The 19492-nt window shown below is 39.3% G+C and overlaps 1 protein-coding gene across 1 annotated transcript in view; it reads right to left on the reverse strand.

Moving 5' to 3' along the window:
• Nucleotides 1-537: 537 nt before the first annotated feature.
• Nucleotides 538-19492, reverse strand: part of cacna1fa (calcium channel, voltage-dependent, L type, alpha 1F subunit a) — a 32380-nt gene continuing 13425 nt past the window's right edge. Inside the window, exons 31-46 of the mRNA XM_008278122.1 lie at nucleotides 18413-18433; nucleotides 17973-18107; nucleotides 17795-17860; nucleotides 17350-17441; nucleotides 16929-17088; nucleotides 15001-15128; nucleotides 14797-14893; nucleotides 14599-14701; nucleotides 14403-14504; nucleotides 14087-14211; nucleotides 6205-6547; nucleotides 5947-6109; nucleotides 5117-5508; nucleotides 3516-3628; nucleotides 2239-2571; nucleotides 538-1392 (exon numbers count right to left, since the gene is read on the reverse strand). Coding sequence (XP_008276344.1) covers nucleotides 1186-1392; nucleotides 2239-2571; nucleotides 3516-3628; nucleotides 5117-5508; nucleotides 5947-6109; nucleotides 6205-6547; nucleotides 14087-14211; nucleotides 14403-14504; nucleotides 14599-14701; nucleotides 14797-14893; nucleotides 15001-15128; nucleotides 16929-17088; nucleotides 17350-17441; nucleotides 17795-17860; nucleotides 17973-18107; nucleotides 18413-18433 — 2580 coding nt within the window. The 3' untranslated portion in view covers nucleotides 538-1185. The remainder of the gene's footprint in view (nucleotides 1393-2238; nucleotides 2572-3515; nucleotides 3629-5116; nucleotides 5509-5946; nucleotides 6110-6204; nucleotides 6548-14086; nucleotides 14212-14402; nucleotides 14505-14598; nucleotides 14702-14796; nucleotides 14894-15000; nucleotides 15129-16928; nucleotides 17089-17349; nucleotides 17442-17794; nucleotides 17861-17972; nucleotides 18108-18412; nucleotides 18434-19492) is intronic.

The raw sequence follows: 19492 nt of genomic DNA on the forward strand, positions 1-19492 counted from the left end.
TCCATACATTTGCATCTCACAACTGCATGCCATTAACTCTGTGTCTCGTGTGATTTATTTTCTCTCTCTGTGCTCTTGCTCTGTACATTTCTGCAGTTGTCTCTGGCTCTGGAACTGCATGATTTGGATGCATGGTTTCCGGCTCCGCTAACCTGATTAAACATTATTAAAAATGTAGAAGGAGACAATACAAATCCCCAAATGTAAAACTGCACCTCCCAAATTAAGCCTCCATTTAATCCACTTAGGGTTTTACAGCGATGTAAACTGTCCTGTTCATAACACAGTGCAGCAGCATCACACCACCACAACAGCCTTGAACAATACACACGCCTGGCTTATTGCTTCAGACACGTCTTTTGTTTAAAGGGGGAAGTGAAACCCAGATGTTGTCCATCTGCTGGTCCATTAATAGCTAATTATATAATTCACTGATTATATTTCACAGTGGTTTAAGACATCCGCTATTAAACAAAGAACCTTTGAGCTTAAGTGCACTGTTTGGAACGATGCACAAGAAAAAAAAATTACATACGCTTGAGAAAACATCAGTTTTTTTTATTTGTGCCCATCCGATACCCACCCATCCAGATAGTTCCAATAACTCAAAAAAGTCATTCAGATATTTTTGCTTCAAGTTTGCATGTTGCATGTTAGAGGAAATTCAGTGCATTTAAATATTTTTTCTGAAATAGCTAATGCTGCTGGACACTCACAAACTCTCATCATCTGTGTAAAAAGTACTATTGAGCTACATGTATGAGTTTATTACACTCTTATTTACAGTTTTTCGCTTTAATTGCGACTCAACGCGTGTGTATAAAGTTACAACAATTCAAGTACAGTACAAAACCAGAATACAATGCAAAAAATAGTCCAATGCTGAGAGCCACAGACGACTCTTCTGTAAAACACTGCAATGAAAATGTTCACCAGGCAGTTCACAGGGAAGCCCTGCTGAGTCCTGCCACATGCTGACGTGTGCTCTTAAAATCAGTGTGTGTGTATGTTTTGGCATTCACAAATAAAAGTAAAATACATTCAACGTACTGTGTATGAAAAGAAAAAACATCTTCACTGATCACTTGTAGGATGTTCCACACATGAGAGACTTTTTGGTTTTTTTTGTTTTGTTGTTTTTTTTTTTTTACAAACCTCACTTTTCACTTTCTCACGTTGCTGATCTCAGTAAGAAATCACACAGTTCATTTCATCAGCCAGCTCATCCTCAAAGCGAGAAATCGACTGACTGGCTCCTCGTGCTATCAGGTCGGCAGCAGCGTTCTCCATTTCGTCCAGACTCATGTGACAAGCTTCTGCAATCTCCCGCTTGGCAAAAGTCACGAACTTTGGGTCCCTGGCGTAGACGCCAAGACCCTCGGAGATCAAGATCTGTTGTTGTTGATGAGAAAAACAACAATTTAAGAGAGGATCATACCGTCAGTCACTCATTCATGCAAGTCTGATTGTTAATTTGTTCAATGCACAGACAATCTTATCAGCTGAGAGATTCGCTGAACCAAACTGAAATACCCTGTTGTCACCAGCAAGAAGCAACTCAGACTCTTTCTTTTTTCTGTCACAATGTGGATTTAAGGTGCATTAGTAGAATGAAAAGGTATTATATTTAGTCCAAGAACATCTGTCAGTGGTGCACAGATATATGTCAAACAGTTTCAGTATTCAAAATCAGAATAATCTTTTTACTGATATTATTTAACTGACTGTAGAATTTCATTTTCTTTCTGTCATCATTGCCTGCATGATATTTACAGTAGATATCAAAGCAGGGATATCCATGTATCTCAAAGGACAGCGTCAGAATCTTATAGTCCATCTTAAAACAATAGGAGCTTCCTTCCTCATGTGATTCATATGTACTCAATGGATAACAAACTCTGCACTCCTTGTTTTGGCTAAATATCCATTCCAAAGATCAACTGGAGCAAATGTAAGGCAACAACAGTTTGTTAAACCAAGACGGTATCTCTCAAAGTTACTGTCCAGTTACAGAAAAGCTCCTCTATTAAGTATTGTTTGATTTCAGATTTGAAAAATTGTGAACCTATCTTTTGATCTAGCTATTGAAATGTCAGCAGATATAAGTGGAAAATACAGTTTTAACTTTATAAGTCACTAAACCTAACTGCCAGAGGGCTCAAAGTGAAGCAAAATACTGCACAGGTGGCTTCATTATTGTTCTCATCCATTAAGATCACTTGCTCCATGATTACTTACCGACTCCACCAGACTGTCTGCGCTGCCTTTGTCTACGAAGCCCTGGTTGACAGGAGGCGGCATCCTCACGCTGGTGAAGGTCCTGGTCTGACCAGGGTACCAGCCAGGACGTCGTCCTGCCGGAAGGCTGGCAGACCCGTCGTTCCACAGCGGCTGGCTGGTACCAGTGGCTTCGTCCACCAGGATCATAGGAGTGTAGATGAGCTTACCCCTGCGCCCTGAGGGGGCAATTATTCCTGGAAGAGGAGTGGCGCCAGCTGCTGTTGCGTTGGCCCAGGAGGCGGACGACATCGAAGACACGCTGCTGGGCCGCGAGTCCAGACTGTGCTGGGTCTGACAGTGGAGAGAAAAAGAAGACGACCAGTGAATCAAGATGAGAAACACAGAATTATAATCTTTGTTCGTGAAGTACGTACTACAGCTGCCTTCACATTGTAAATACTGGTTCAAGCAGCATTCGTAGAATTGGCACATTCTACTTTGACTGTTGCAGTCTGTGGTACAAAATCAGCCATCATCTGCCTGTGTGCTTTCAGCAGCTTAGACTTGTTTATACTCACGTTAGACACCATGATAAATGACGTAACTGCGCAGAGGATTGTGGGACAGAATACTGCAAAATCTGACGAGATTTAGTCGGACATACGGGTATTTTTGGCATCCGACATACCATGTATTAGGAGAGACTAAACATTTTTCCTGGCCTACTACACTGTTGCCCATAAAGTTGGAATATAATATGTTTTTTTACTTCTTCTCATGGAATGATTGTGATTTTTTCTTGATAAAGTATATATCTTCTCAAAACGTTATTGAGTTCACAATATACATACAATGCATATCACAGTAAAAATTAAACTATAATTAACTTTTGCAAACTGTGTGTTCAGACTTAAACAAAATTGAGGGCATGAAACAATAGGATAAAGTGTTTTGTTTCAATTTTTCAACCTTGGTCAGTTCAACAGGAAGCACATATTGGAGGGGATTTCAGGCATTAGAATGTCCAATATCACTCTTTCAAATGTCACTCAGTCAATAATATTGAGTACGGCCACCCCTGACACGGATCAATGTGTTAAGACATGGTGGCATACTGTCCACAAGCTTGTTGATGGTGTCAGTGGGCAGGACGTCCCACTCTTAGGCCAGACCCCAAAGTCAGAATTGGTTTCACCTGGTAATTGGGACTCAGTATGGGCAACGGTGTATATAGCAACACACTGCCTGAGTATAAACACTTACATTGTGAGAGTGTGTGTTTGTCTTTGTTTTACCTGTAGACGGGATCTGGTTGGAGACGTGTTGCCGTGGTAGGTTCCTGGGATGGGGAGGTCGTCCACGCTGCTCTGTGGCCTCAGACACTGGAAGTTAAAGGCAGGCTTACGACCTGAAACAATAAGCAGGTGGACGTGTGAGAAAACTGAGCTGGATGCACCCTGTTTGGAGAGATTCAGCAATAAAATGGCTGCATTGTCCCTGAGGGCCAAAAAGAGTTGTGGGTATCTAGTGACCCTCTGTTGTGCGCTGATTGTGTTAACATGCATTCATCAAGTATGTCAATCTAAAATGATATGCAAAGATACTCTTTAAGTCCCTAATAATTCTGCTTTAGTGCTTCACAATCACAAGTAACTGTTTCACAGAGAAGTTTGGGATCCCAGGACCTGCTTTGTCCTGTTGGTAATTCAACTTTGAGCATTTGTAGTAAAAGTCTATGACTTCAGTCCCATGCATACATGATTTGTAATTATTCCACAGACTAGGAAATTAAACTCATTGTTCTAGCAACACAGAATCTGATGGTTTTCAATAAATAAGCACTGACTGTACATATGTTTTGGGATGCAATAGGAAGTCGTTTAGTGCTAAAAACATTAGAAAGCAGTAAAACATCACTTCTCCTCAAATGTCCAAGTTCAAAAGACACCCAAAGACATTCAGTTTATAATGAGACAAAGAAAAGCAACAACCAAACGTCACATGAGAATATGGAACCATAAAATTTGGGTACTTTTGCTTGAAAAAGTATTTAAACTTTCATTGCAGCTGCATGTTGTGTGAATAACATGCTATTTTTTTTTTAACCCTCTAAAGTAGCTTTTAAAAAAATTGCCAAAATGACACCATCAGAGCCAGACACTGCAAAAAACAGAAATAACTGATGTTTTTAAACTTTCCTGCAGTCCTTGAACTAATTGTGTGTGATTTACTGTTTGAAAAACTAACCAAATTTTGATATTTCATCAAAAATCACTTTCTACTACAAGTCCGGTTTGAAAAATTTGCCAAAAATAAATTATTTGCTCTAACCAGATCGTGTATAAAACAAAACATTCTGTGCAACAGTGAATCCAAGACTCACTCAGTCATGACCAACAGCCATGTGACAAACATTTAGGCAGAACTGCAGGCTGTGGTTGCACAGAGCAGATGGGAGACAAGTATGGAAACAAAAACTTTAACATGTAACGTGTCTACAGTATGTAAAGTCATTATTTTTTCCCATGTCTGGTAAAAACAGTGGGTGTTTGGAAAAATGTAGTACAACTTGATTCTATTTTTTGTCAAGTTTTGTAAAATAAATAATCAAAGAAATTCAACTTTCAAGTTTTCTTTTTTTTTTTTTTTTTTATGTGTAATGGCATTAGAACTGTGTCATACTGAAAATAAGACTATTAAGAGGTCCCTCTACTTCTAGTTATGGTTCTCATGTTTCCATAGAGTGCAGGACTTTATATTCTAGTGAAAAATGAGCCCAAAGTAAAAGTAAAAATGGGACAGGAGCAAAAAAGCACTCCAAACTGCTAGTTCGGAGGGTTAAGGATCAGAAAAAGAGGAGGAAAAAAGAAACCAAATGAAAGCGTAGGTTTCTCACCTTTGGGTATGGTAGGAAGTAGCCGTCTCCTGACAAACTGTGTGCTGCTGTTCTCATTTCCGTTGTAGCCGTTCCCGTTGTAACCATCGACGGTGCTGCCATTTTCATTGCAGCCGCTCATTGTGCTTCCATTTCCATTGGCGCTGATTATGCTGCCGTTCCCATTATAGCCTGTGTATCCATTCCCATTGTATCCGTTCTCAGAGTAGGGAGTGGGACTTGCGGCAACACTTCCACTGTTCATGTTGGCGTCGCTGTAGCCGTTGCTCACAAAGCCATTGGTGTGATGAGTGTCATAGGGTATTTCTCCGATGCTGCTCGCTCTTTCCAGACTCTGGACATTGTAGCCGGTCTCAGTGGGTACAGGAGAGACACCCTCTGGGTACGCATACCTACAAGATCGAACAGATGGAGAACAAAATATAGCATGTTAAAGTAGAGTTTTATGCTTTACTAAATGTTCCCCCATTTGTTTAGGGCATGAATGCTGAACTATAGTCTCCTACTCTTGCTTTTTACTAAATTGGCAGATTAGAGAGTGAATATTGATTTTCTTATCTGACTCTAAGCAAGAAAGCAAATACATTCTACATTTAATTAATCATTTATGACACATATCCTGCATCTCTTCTGATGATCTTCCTTATTTCAGAATCAGAATCTTTAATGCCATTCGGAAAAAAGCACAACAAAATTAAGTGCAATCCCATTCAGTGCAAACAGCCAATTCTAAACTCACAAAACTATGTGGGAAGATAAAAATCAAGAGGTGTATAAAAATAGAGATGTATAAAACATACAGTGACTTTTAATAAATCGATATTTCTCACCTGTCTACTGATGCTAGACTTGCAGCGTCTCCCTCACTGCTGTAAAATTGCTCAACTCCTCCAGCAGCCACAACAACTGGTTCTTCAGCTATAACTTCTCCTCCACCGGACATCTCTGGAGGAGGAGGAGGAGGAGGAGGAGGCAGCTCAGTCACCGAGTCAGCTCTGTTTGTTGAGAACCGGAGAGAACAGGCAAGTCAGGAATCAACCCTTGGCTTTCAAAGATCGCAGTGCCAGTGTATGAATATATTAAAACACACCTGAAGGGCAGAGGCTCAGACCTCACAGGCTGCTCCGTCACAATGCTTAGACCTGCCAGCTCTGACCCTGGTCTCTGGTGCTCCTGCAACCCCGTCACCTGCTCGGTGATCACGTCCCCATTGGAGACCTTGGGCTCGGGTTCGACGATGACGGTCGTCTGCTCTACCAGCATGTCTAGACGTGGAACTGGCGTGGGGGCGGGCGTCGTGTTCGCTGACGTTCCACTGTCGAATATCTCATCGGCAGTCATCTCTCCCTCTGTGGCCTCCTCGTCTTCCAGGTCACAGGCCATCGCCAAACGCATCTCTGGAGCCAGGTCCTGCAGCGTCCGCAGCCCTTGCTAAGAACACACAGATATAGGTTAAAAGTTATTGCTGAGCACTATCCAAACCCCCTTTGTTCAAAGACTTTTTTGACTCATTGTTTCTTCATGTGAAGCTTTACTATACAGAAGGATTTGAAACCAGATGATCAAACTCGGCATCTAAAGGCAGAAAGTTTCTTTGTTTTTAAAATCTCTGTTTAAAACAGATGTTTTTGCAGTGGTGTAGAGTAACTAAGCACATTTATTCAAGTAAAATTAATTTAACACAATTTGAGTTAATGAGTTTTTCCATTTTCTGGCACTTTATACTTCTTCTCTTCTACAATTTAGAAAGCAATATTGTACTTCTGACTCCGCTATATATATTTAATAATTGTAATCATCAGTTACTTGTGTGTATGTTGAAAAATACAACATTTTTGAGTTGAGCTGATTCATTGTAGGTTTTCATGGCTTGTACAGTGATGGATCAACAAGTGGGATCCACCACTGTGCTTTTTAAATCAATATATAAATTGTTCTTAATATTTGTATTATTATTAGATTAAAACAGAACTTTCCTTGTCCTCATGCAAGGGGGCATTTACAAATTACCTCGCGGTAAATAAAGTCATTAATATCTGCTTCCAGCTGCAAATTTAAAGTGATGAACACAGTAATGCATCAGCAATTCTAATTCAATAATATACATTATTTTCAAACGAACCTCTCTGTATAATGAGTACTGTTTCTTTTGGTGCTTTCACTTGAGTAAAAATTGAAATGCAAGACTTTTAATGTGTTAATGTGTAGCAGAATATTTTCTACAAGATCTGCATACTTCTTCCACCACTAATTTTGTGACATCACAACTTGTCTGGAAGGCAAACATGGTTCAATATTCAACTTGTATGTGAACGTTTAACAAGACATTTGAACATTTTTGTTGAAAAAAACCCATAAAATAAAACATGTCAGGTGCGGTTCTCTGGCTTGAATAGCACAAGTTACCTGCAGAGAAGCCGCCTTGTCCTTCTTTTTGGATTTCCTCTCCCTCTCTTTTCTCTTGCGATACTTTTTAAAATAGTCTTGAATCAAGAAGCTGGCATAAAACTTCCCACAAGTCACCTCGTCCCCTGAGGAAAGAAAAAAAATTGACTTTAGATGGTTGTTAAATGAATTCCAGTTATACAAACACTTCTTTGGATAGTGAGATTTATATAATATATACTTTTTTGTTTTTAGTTTTGTTTCTAAAAGTAAAAGCTTCATCTAATATTTCTTTTCTTGTCATCGTGGTCGACAGCTGTGTAATTTTGTGATGTACCTCTAGGGGGAGGAATGACTTCATCGATGAGTTTAGGCTTCGTGCGTTTCCAGAGCTTCTTAATAATCACCTTCAGCTCTTCATTCTGCTGGTCGATGGGGCCTGAGTGGAGCACAAACAACAGATCCTCACATGAAACCCTTATTCCAATGAGCAACCTCGTCTCATGTGTCTGTGTATCTGTGGAAGGTCGAACCTTCGGTCTTGATCTTGAGTGAAGTTCGCACCAGAGCAAACAGAGTAGCGTTGAAGGTGACCGTCCCATCAGCATGCAGCGGGACATTCATAGCGACCAGTCTCTGAGGGTTCAAAATTGAAGCAGGAAGAGTCACATCCACCTGGTTGCTCCTGTTTCTAGCACCAAATGTGCAGCACTGAATGTGTGATTACTCACCTTGCACGCAACGCGATGAGGACATAGTTTTCCAAAGCCAAGAGGTGGCTGAATCCTCCGCAGCATAGTGACCACATCGATGTGCTTTATACGGCCACTGCAATAGGGAGATAAACACAGAGCTGATAGGACAGATACAAAAGGGGAAACAAGGCTGGAAACCTCCACGTTAACAGAGGAGGAAAAAAGAGACACAAGTCTTACGTGGCCTCTGGATCGTAGTCAGACCAAACTCTCTTAAACTCGTCCAGGTGATGAGTGCCGAGCACGGTCCAGTCTCGTGTTAGATATTCAAAGTTGTCCATGATAACAGCAATGAATAAGTTGATAATCTGACAGAAAGACAGAAACAAAACAAGTACAATCATTTTAAAAAAATCTGTGTGAAAGCACCACATCAGTAGTCTCTGTACAAGGCCAACATCAAAGAATAATTTCACTGTGCAGATGTTTGATATTAGATACACAAGTTAATGAGACTGATTTTTTGTAAAGGACAATAATGTGCATGTCAGTCTGCCCAGTTTTGTGAATACAGCAAAACACAGGAGGACACAGGGGTTACTGTTCTATTTTAGCTGCCGGGGGGGTCTCTGCTAAAGGTCGTAGACCACACACAGACTGATGGATGTCAGCTGTCAAGAAGGGAAGAAACCATAGAAGGAGTTCAAGACACACAAGAAGAGAACATGAACCTGGACACTGCTGGTGTAAATCTTCAAGGAGCAACAAGGCAGCTCAGACTGAGAAAAAGGTCAAACTAAAGGCAAAATTAAAAGAGACATTTGAAAATCTGTGGACTGCATTAGATTCATAGATAGGATTAGAGGGACGAATATTAAAGGGAGGAACTTTTTTTTTCTTCATGCTTGAGTTTCCGGCCTTTGGTTCAGTCTGTCTCAATTCAGATAGAATTCAACAAACATTGTGCCCCCCCTGTGTCAAACTTTGTTTTTGTATTTGTTCTTGAGGAACCAAAGTCAAGTTCTGGAAAAATATTTTTTTTATTGAATTTTGGGAAGTTACTTTAAGGGTTCAATATCCATATGGTTGAATGACTCCAGCAAATGTAAACGTTTTATTCATTAGCCCTTGCCATGACGTGTTTCAATAAACATGGGATTTATTGTGATGTGTGGTGAATTATCATCATGTTCTCTGAGCAGTGCTCATTTCAAGTGTACATTTGGAAACATTCAATAAAGTAAAATAAGCCTCTTGAGTTGTGAAATTTAAACATGAGGACAACATGGAAACCACTTGTAACTTCACACAAATAATGAGAAAAAGGCACTATGAATGAGTCCACGTCACTATTTTGGCATCTCAAAACAGCAAAAAACTGGAACCTGGGTTTCCATTGGTAAAATGATTATCAATTACTGTATTTTTGGTAGGAAATATGAATACATACATATATGTGTACTGATATGACCTTTCTGGGGCTCCAGTATCAGTCTTCATAAAACATTATGTTCTGTGTTTCATTGTCAAGGGCCAATAATTAATAGTTTAGCGTCTGCTGACGTCATTTAATGCGTAGTTTAAGTGTAGTTTGTCGTAATGAAAGGCACTGGTTTATATACACATTATTATGGGGCACTGTTGATCATTTTAGGCAGGTAAACTGACATTTATTTTGCTATATTTTCAGTTTCTACTATTTCCTCTTCAGGTGTGCAGCAGCTAGATAATGCATGAGGCTCCACTTGGAACCTGCTCCTCCAAAAGGTTAAAGTCACCTCTATTTTTACCCTTAAAATAGCACTGAGGTCACTAAACTGTTACCAAAACATTTGCAAGCTTTTTAAATCTGGATTTTGTGATTTGGGTCTGCTGTCTGGATTAATAAAATCCATGGATGGGAGTTCACTGAAGAGCTGGGAACGGGAGAAGACAGGGTAAGCTTTTAAAATGCTGCTGCTGTAACACTATCCTCACTACTTTCTTCTGACTTTGATTCCACTGGACCAGATAGACTGTGAAACACGAGTTTGAATTAATTAGACCTAAATTTAATCTGGAGTCAGGAGGCTGTGTTCCAAAAGAGGGAAAGTGTTTTACTACAAATGATCTGAGAAGGAAGCGATTAAAGAAATAAATGGGCTTTAATCCTCCGTGGCTCCACTCACCAGGTAAGCGCAGAGCATGAAGAAGCTGATGAAGTAGATGTAGGACAAGTTGCTACCACAGCTGAACTCTTCACCGGGCTCAGTGTCAGATTCTGGGTCACAGCGTCTGCCGGGCAGAGCTGCCAACATGATCTCCTGCCACTGCTCTCCTGTGGCACACCTGCAGGGAGGCAGGAGGCAGTGTTTTCATTTATCCATTACTCACACACTGACATCTAGACCTTCTAAACTCTGTGAAAGGACAAGTGTGAATTTCAATTGAGTTTGCGAGTCAAAGAAATTTTGAGTCGGAGCTAAAAACTTGGAGCTAATATTAGATGATGAAAGCTCTTAGTAAAAGCAGCATGAATACTGGCATTAACTGAAGAAGGAAGAGTGTTGTAAGAAACATGTTTGGAATATGGCTCTTAAAATGGCTCACCTGAAAAGGACCAGAACAGCCATGAAGAAGGTCTGGAAGTTGCAGTTTCTGTTGATGTGTGTGTCGTCATCAACTGCCACTTTCCCAAATGTCTAAAAAGGACAGCAGTCAGTGGTGCACTTGATGAGAAATTTACAGTTTCATTTTCAAGTCAGTACAGTTTATTGGCATGGATATCATGTTCACAATCCTGACAATAGATCAAGGATGGTCTGATTCAAACATGATCAAATAATAAAAAAAAAAACCCAAACATGTTAAGTGTAATAAAGATGTTGTATAAGATGCTAAAAAAGAACAATAATAACTCAGTGAACTGAAGGCAGACTCTCTTGTGTGACTTCAACTGTTTTGATCAATTATTAGCTTCTTGATTGATTATAGTTAGTGGAAGAGATATAGTATAATCTAATCAAAACCTTCTGCTTTTAAAGGAAACACTCACCTGCATGCCGATCACAGCGTAGATGAAGAAGATCATAGCAATGAGGAGGCCAACGTACGGTAAAGCCTGAGCAGATAAAAGTCAAGAGCACAGTTACAGTTACAGCACAGTAAAAGCGCCAAGACACTTTTGATTTATGTGGATGTGTTTTTCTTTTTGTACTCAGTGCTGCTCTTACCTGCAGAGATTTGACAAAAGTCCAGAGAAGAGTTCGAATGCCCTCTCCTTTGCTGAGCAGTTTCACCAACCTCAGCACTCGGAATAAACGGAAGAACGTGATGGACACTTTTCCACTTTCTCCTTTCCCACCACCCTGGAAGGAAAACGTGTCGAGACAGACAGGTAAATACATACTGTGTTAGAAAAAGAGGTTGCACTGAAGTGAGATGGATTGCTAAAATTGAATAATTTGGCTATAATCACAGTACAAATACAAGTACTTTGCAGAAATTTAAGATGTTCTACCTTTGAATATTCTTTTTAGATAAATTAAAAGCTTTGCTAAACATGTAACAAAGCGAGTAAACTCTAACGAGAAAGCTAATGCACGGTTATGTTAAGAGAATATCTAAATCCTAAAACACACTGAGCGTTCCAGTGCCGGTATCCAGTTCTCACCTCTCCGTGGCCGCCTCCTCCCTGGATCAATATTTCAGGCAGTCAACAACAGGCAGGGACGCCATGTAGGAGGAAAGAAATTAAAAAGCCGTCAAGCACTGTTGGTTTCATTTGTAGAGTGAGATATCGGTTAAATCACTTCAACGAGGTAGTAACTTAACATCTCAGCACATTACAGACTGAGCAGCCACAATATTAGAAATAATCAGGTGGTGCTTCCCAGTCAGTTTGTTTCATGCTTGAGATTTTTTTTTAAGTTGTCTCTAAACTTTTAGGTGGAACACAAATCCATTTTGGTTTAAAAGAAGCCAATATATGTATTTAAATAATAGTGAGATCAGCCTGTAATGTACCCTCTGTGAGTATGCTGATTGTTAATACCTCCAGCTCCAATGGTATTAGTAGTTTTCTTTGTGGCATCTCAATTATTCTCTGGTCATATTTTGAGGTAATCAAAATCTGAGAATCTGAATATTTTTTGTTATAAATATGGTATTAACTGAGAAAGGACCAGAGCTACTAGCATCCCAAGTTTTTTAAATTTCCAGATCAGTGGTTTTAAAACAACAAGTGTTGCTACAGGCTCATATAAAGGCTTTAATACAGTATTTATCTGTGATAGTGGAATGTCATGACATTTATTTGATTTGATGTGAAAGAAAAAAGCTTGGAGATCCATTCTTGCGTATTTTTTCACAGCAGTTGAAGAAACACTGCAACATACTGTACAAACAGTAGTGATGCACAATGATGTTAGCACCTCATCAGTATCGGCTGATAAAGGCTTTAAAATGAGAAACTGGCATCAGGTGAAACAACAAAAAGTTTACAGATTTGTTGTAAAACTGTTGAAAATAAATATTGCATGTTTTACATGGAAGTTGAACTGTTGTGGTGCCATAGTTGTCGCTTTTCTCTCTTTTAGAAACTCTTGTGTATATCCACAGGCATACATGATTCCATCTACGAGAGATTTTCGTGTTCCCAATATTGAACTGCTCCCACATCTGTGCTTTGCTGTCAGGACTATGCACTCATTGTGGCATTCCTGACCAGGTTCATAGCAAATATGTTGGACCACATCTGAGCTTAACAACATTATCTTGGTCTCCTTCAACCAGAAAATTCTGAAATTTTCCTAAAAGTCAACAATTTCCCATAAGTACCCTACCATAGGGATCAATAAAGTTCTACCTTATCGAAGTTCTATCTAATTTAATCTAAAATTCATTAGGCATCTTATCATGGTGTTCACGAAAGTTTAATCTTGCAGTTTTGTGCTATAGAGCAAGTATCAGTGTTTTATTCGAATGCTGTTCATAGAGTTGGATGTCATGCATCAAAACTCTGAATATGGTTGATAACCTCTGTGCCAACTCTAAAGCACATGCTGGTCTGTTCTTCAGAACTGAATTGTACAAGTAGTACCTTGTTCACTGTGTCATTTTAGAAGTATGACCTCTGTGACTGTACTTAGTGCTACTATGACTTGTTCTATACTTCCAGATTACTGCTGTGTTTACAATGATTTTTATTTAGCTACCAGTCTTTTGGTACGTCTTTCCATTTTTGTCCCACAATCAGATTTTTTAGATCCTCTGATAATTATTCTCTTAGTGGAACCATAATGCAGACATGCAGGTAGACACAGTCTATAGGTCTAAAGTTGAGAAAGTTCACAGATCATTTTATGACCATTTTCATGCAATTAAGCTAACTGGAATTCACAGGTGTATCCAGTTTTCAAATATCACAAATTTTCTAACTTGTGCATCAATGATTACGGGTTTATTAACTCTTGTATTAAAAGTTTCTATTTTGGGGGCTGTATTTTCAATATAGTATTTCTAAAATATTTGTTTTTGATTGTTCATAAGCTAAAACACTCTANGTGATGAACACAGTAATGCATCAGCAATTCTAATTCAATAATATACATTATTTTCAAACGAACCTCTCTGTATAATGAGTACTGTTTCTTTTGGTGCTTTCACTTGAGTAAAAATTGAAATGCAAGACTTTTAATGTGTTAATGTGTAGCAGAATATTTTCTACAAGATCTGCATACTTCTTCCACCACTAATTTTGTGACATCACAACTTGTCTGGAAGGCAAACATGGTTCAATATTCAACTTGTATGTGAACGTTTAACAAGACATTTGAACATTTTTGTTGAAAAAAACCCATAAAATAAAACATGTCAGGTGCGGTTCTCTGGCTTGAATAGCACAAGTTACCTGCAGAGAAGCCGCCTTGTCCTTCTTTTTGGATTTCCTCTCCCTCTCTTTTCTCTTGCGATACTTTTTAAAATAGTCTTGAATCAAGAAGCTGGCATAAAACTTCCCACAAGTCACCTCGTCCCCTGAGGAAAGAAAAAAAATTGACTTTAGATGGTTGTTAAATGAATTCCAGTTATACAAACACTTCTTTGGATAGTGAGATTTATATAATATATACTTTTTTGTTTTTAGTTTTGTTTCTAAAAGTAAAAGCTTCATCTAATATTTCTTTTCTTGTCATTGTGGTCGACAGCTGTGTAATTTTGTGATGTACCTCTAGGGGGAGGAATGACTTCATCGATGAGTTTAGGCTTCGTGCGTTTCCAGAGCTTCTTAATAATCACCTTCAGCTCTTCATTCTGCTGGTCGATGGGGCCTGAGTGGAGCACAAACAACAGATCCTCACATGAAACCCTTATTCCAATGAGCAACCTCGTCTCATGTGTCTGTGTATCTGTGGAAGGTCGAACCTTCGGTCTTGATCTTGAGTGAAGTTCGCACCAGAGCAAACAGAGTAGCGTTGAAGGTGACCGTCCCATCAGCATGCAGCGGGACATTCATAGCGACCAGTCTCTGAGGGTTCAAAATTGAAGCAGGAAGAGTCACATCCACCTGGTTGCTCCTGTTTCTAGCACCAAATGTGCAGCACTGAATGTGTGATTACTCACCTTGCACGCAACGCGATGAGGACATAGTTTTCCAAAGCCAAGAGGTGGCTGAATCCTCCGCAGCATAGTGACCACATCGATGTGCTTTATACGGCCACTGCAATAGGGAGATAAACACAGAGCTGATAGGACAGACACAGAAAGGGAAACAAGGCTGGAAACCTCCACGTTAACAGAGGAGGAAAAAAGAGACACAAGTCTTACGTGGCCTCTGGATCGTAGTCAGACCAAACTCTCTTAAACTCGTCCAGGTGATGAGTGCCGAGCACGGTCCAGTCTCGTGTTAGATATTCAAAGTTGTCCATGATAACAGCAATGAATAAGTTGATAATCTGACAGAAAGACAGAAACAAAACAAGTACAATCATTTTAAAAAAATCTGTGTGAAAGCACCACATCAGTAGTCTCTGTACAAGGCCAACATCAAAGAATAATTTCACTGTGCAGATGTTTGATATTAGATACACAAGTTAATGAGACTGATTTTTTGTAAAGGACAATAATGTGCATGTCAGTCTGCCCAGTTTTGTGAATACAGCAAAACACAGGAGGACACAGGGGTTACTGTTCTATTTTAGCTGCCGGGGGGGTCTCTGCTAAAGGTCGTAGACCACACACAGACTGATGGATGTCAGCTGTCAAGAAGGGAAGAAACCATAGAAGGAGTTCAAGACACACAAGAAGAGAACATGAACCTGGACACTGCTGGTGTAAATCTTCAAGGAGCAACAAGGCAGCTCAGACTGAGAAAAAGGTCAAACTAAAGGCAAAATTAAAAGAGACATTTGAAAATCTGTGGACTGCATTAGATTCATAGATAGGATTAGAGGGACGAATATTAAAGGGAGGAACTTTTTTTTTCTTCATGCTTGAGTTTCCGGCCTTTGGTTCAGTCTGTCTCAATTCAGATAGAATTCAACAAACATTGTGCCCCCCCTGTGTCAAACTTTGTTTTTGTATTTGTTCTTGAGGAACCAAAGTCAAGTTCTGGAAAAATATTTTTTTTATTGAATTTTGGGAAGTTACTTTAAGGGTTCAATATCCATATGGTTGAATGACTCCAGCAAATGTAAACGTTTTATTCATTAGCCCTTGCCATGACGTGTTTCAATAAACATGGGATTTATTGTGATGTGTGGTGAATTATCATCATGTTCTCTGAGCAGTGCTCATTTCAAGTGTACATTTGGAAACATTCAATAAAGTAAAATAAGCCTCTTGAGTTGTGAAATTTAAACATGAGGACAACATGGAAACCACTTGTAACTTCACACAAATAATGAGAAAAAGGCACTATGAATGAGTCCACGTCACTATTTTGGCATCTCAAAACAGCAAAAAACTGGAACCTGGGTTTCCATTGGTAAAATGATTATCAATTACTGTATTTTTGGTAGGAAATATGAATACATACATATATGTGTACTGATATGACCTTTCTGGGGCTCCAGTATCAGTCTTCATAAAACATTATGTTCTGTGTTTCATTGTCAAGGGCCAATAATTAATAGTTTAGCGTCTGCTGACGTCATTTAATGCGTAGTTTAAGTGTAGTTTGTCGTAATGAAAGGCACTGGTTTATATACACATTATTATGGGGCACTGTTGATCATTTTAGGCAGGTAAACTGACATTTATTTTGCTATATTTTCAGTTTCTACTATTTCCTCTTCAGGTGTGCAGCAGCTAGATAATGCATGAGGCTCCACTTGGAACCTGCTCCTCCAAAAGGTTAAAGTCACCTCTATTTTTACCCTTAAAATAGCACTGAGGTCACTAAACTGTTACCAAAACATTTGCAAGCTTTTTAAATCTGGATTTTGTGATTTGGGTCTGCTGTCTGGATTAATAAAATCCATGGATGGGAGTTCACTGAAGAGCTGGGAACGGGAGAAGACAGGGTAAGCTTTTAAAATGCTGCTGCTGTAACACTATCCTCACTACTTTCTTCTGACTTTGATTCCACTGGACCAGATAGACTGTGAAACACGAGTTTGAATTAATTAGACCTAAATTTAATCTGGAGTCAGGAGGCTGTGTTCCAAAAGAGGGAAAGTGTTTTACTACAAATGATCTGAGAAGGAAGCGATTAAAGAAATAAATGGGCTTTAATCCTCCGTGGCTCCACTCACCAGGTAAGCGCAGAGCATGAAGAAGCTGATGAAGTAGATGTAGGACAAGTTGCTACCACAGCTGAACTCTTCACCGGGCTCAGTGTCAGATTCTGGGTCACAGCGTCTGCCGGGCAGAGCTGCCAACATGATCTCCTGCCACTGCTCTCCTGTGGCACACCTGCAGGGAGGCAGGAGGCAGTGTTTTCATTTATCCATTACTCACACACTGACATCTAGACCTTCTAAACTCTGTGAAAGGACAAGTGTGAATTTCAATTGAGTTTGCGAGTCAAAGAAATTTTGAGTCGGAGCTAAAAACTTGGAGCTAATATTAGATGATGAAAGCTCTTAGTAAAAGCAGCATGAATACTGGCATTAACTGAAGAAGGAAGAGTGTTGTAAGAAACATGTTTGGAATATGGCTCTTAAAATGGCTCACCTGAAAAGGACCAGAACAGCCATGAAGAAGGTCTGGAAGTTGCAGTTTCTGTTGATGTGTGTGTCGTCATCAACTGCCACTTTCCCAAATGTCTAAAAAGGACAGCAGTCAGTGGTGCACTTGATGAGAAATTTACAGTTTCATTTTCAAGTCAGTACAGTTTATTGGCATGGATATCATGTTCACAATCCTGACAATAGATCAAGGATGGTCTGATTCAAACATGATCAAATAATAAAAAAAAAAACCCAAACATGTTAAGTGTAATAAAGATGTTGTATAAGATGCTAAAAAAGAACAATAATAACTCAGTGAACTGAAGGCAGACTCTCTTGTGTGACTTCAACTGTTTTGATCAATTATTAGCTTCTTGATTGATTATAGTTAGTGGAAGAGATATAGTATAATCTAATCAAAACCTTCTGCTTTTAAAGGAAACACTCACCTGCATGCCGATCACAGCGTAGATGAAGAAGATCATAGCAATGAGGAGGCCAACGTACGGTAAAGCCTGAGCAGATAAAAGTCAAGAGCACAGTTACAGTTACAGCACAGTAAAAGCGCCAAGACACTTTTGATTTATGTGGATGTGTTTTTCTTTTTGTACTCAGTGCTGCTCTTACCTGCAGAGATTTGACAAAAGTCCAGAGAAGAGTTCGAATGCCCTCTCCTTTGCTGAGCAGTTTCACCAACCTCAGCACTCGGAATAAACGGAAGAACGTGATGGACACTTTTCCACTTTCTCCTTTCCCACCACCCTGGAAGGAAAACGTGTCGAGACAGACAGGTAAATACATACTGTGTTAGAAAAAGAGGTTGCACTGAAGTGAGATGGATTGCTAAAATTGAATAATTTGGCTATAATCACAGTACAAATACAAGTACTTTGCAGAAATTTAAGATGTTCTACCTTTGAATATTCTTTTTAGATAAATTAAAAGCTTTGCTAAACATGTAACAAAGCGAGTAAACTCTAACGAGAAAGCTAATGCACGGTTATGTTAAGAGAATATCTAAATCCTAAAACACACTGAGCGTTCCAGTGCCGGTATCCAGTTCTCACCTCTCCGTGGCCGCCTCCTCCCTGGATCAATATTTCAGGCAGTCAACAACAGGCAGGGACGCCATGTAGGAGGAAAGAAATTAAAAAGCCGTCAAGCACTGTTGGTTTCATTTGTAGAGTGAGATATCAGTTAAATCACTTCAACGAGGTAGTAACTTAACATCTCAGCACATTACAGACTGAGCAGCCACAATATTAGAAATAATCAGGTGGTGCTTCCCAGTCAGTTTGTTTCATGCTTGAGATTTTTTTTTAAGTTGTCTCTAAACTTTTAGGTGGAACACAAATCCATTTTGGTTTAAAAGAAGCCAATATATGTATTTAAATAATAGTGAGATCAGCCTGTAATGTACCCTCTGTGAGTATGCTGATTGTTAATACCTCCAGCTCCAATGGTATTAGTAGTTTTCTTTGGGGCATCTCAATTATTCTCTGGTCATATTTTGAGGTAATCAAAATCTGAGAATCTGAATATTTTTTGTTATAAATATGGTATTAACTGAGAAAGGACCAGAGCTACTAGCATCCCAAGTTTTTTAAATTTCCAGATCAGTGGTTTTAAAACAACAAGTGTTGCTACAGGCTCATATAAAGGCTTTAATACAGTATTTATCTGTGATAGTGGAATGTCATGACATTTATTTGATTTGATGTGAAAGAAAAAAGCTTGGAGATCCATTCTTGCGTATTTTTTCACAGCAGTTGAAGAAACACTGCAACATAGTGTACATACAGTAGTGATGCACAATGATGTTAGCACCTCATCAGTATCGGCTGATAAAGGCTTTAAAATGAGAAACTGGCATCAGGTGAAACAACAAAAAGTTTACAGATTTGTTGTAAAACTGTTCCATAAAAGTAAATATTGCATGTTTTACATGGAAGTTGAACTGTTGTGGTGCCATAGTTGTCGCTTTTCTCTCTTTTAGAAACTCTTGTGTATATCCACAGGCATACATGATCCCATCTACGAGAGACTTTCGTGTTCCCAATATTGAACTGCTCCCACATCTGTGCTTTGCTGTCAGGACTATGCACTCATTGTGGCATTCCTGACCAGGTTCATAGCAAATATGTTGG

Source organism: Stegastes partitus, unplaced genomic scaffold, assembly GCF_000690725.1.
Source record: "Stegastes partitus isolate 25-593 unplaced genomic scaffold, Stegastes_partitus-1.0.2 Scaffold4, whole genome shotgun sequence".
Taxonomy (NCBI): domain Eukaryota; kingdom Metazoa; phylum Chordata; class Actinopteri; family Pomacentridae; genus Stegastes; species Stegastes partitus.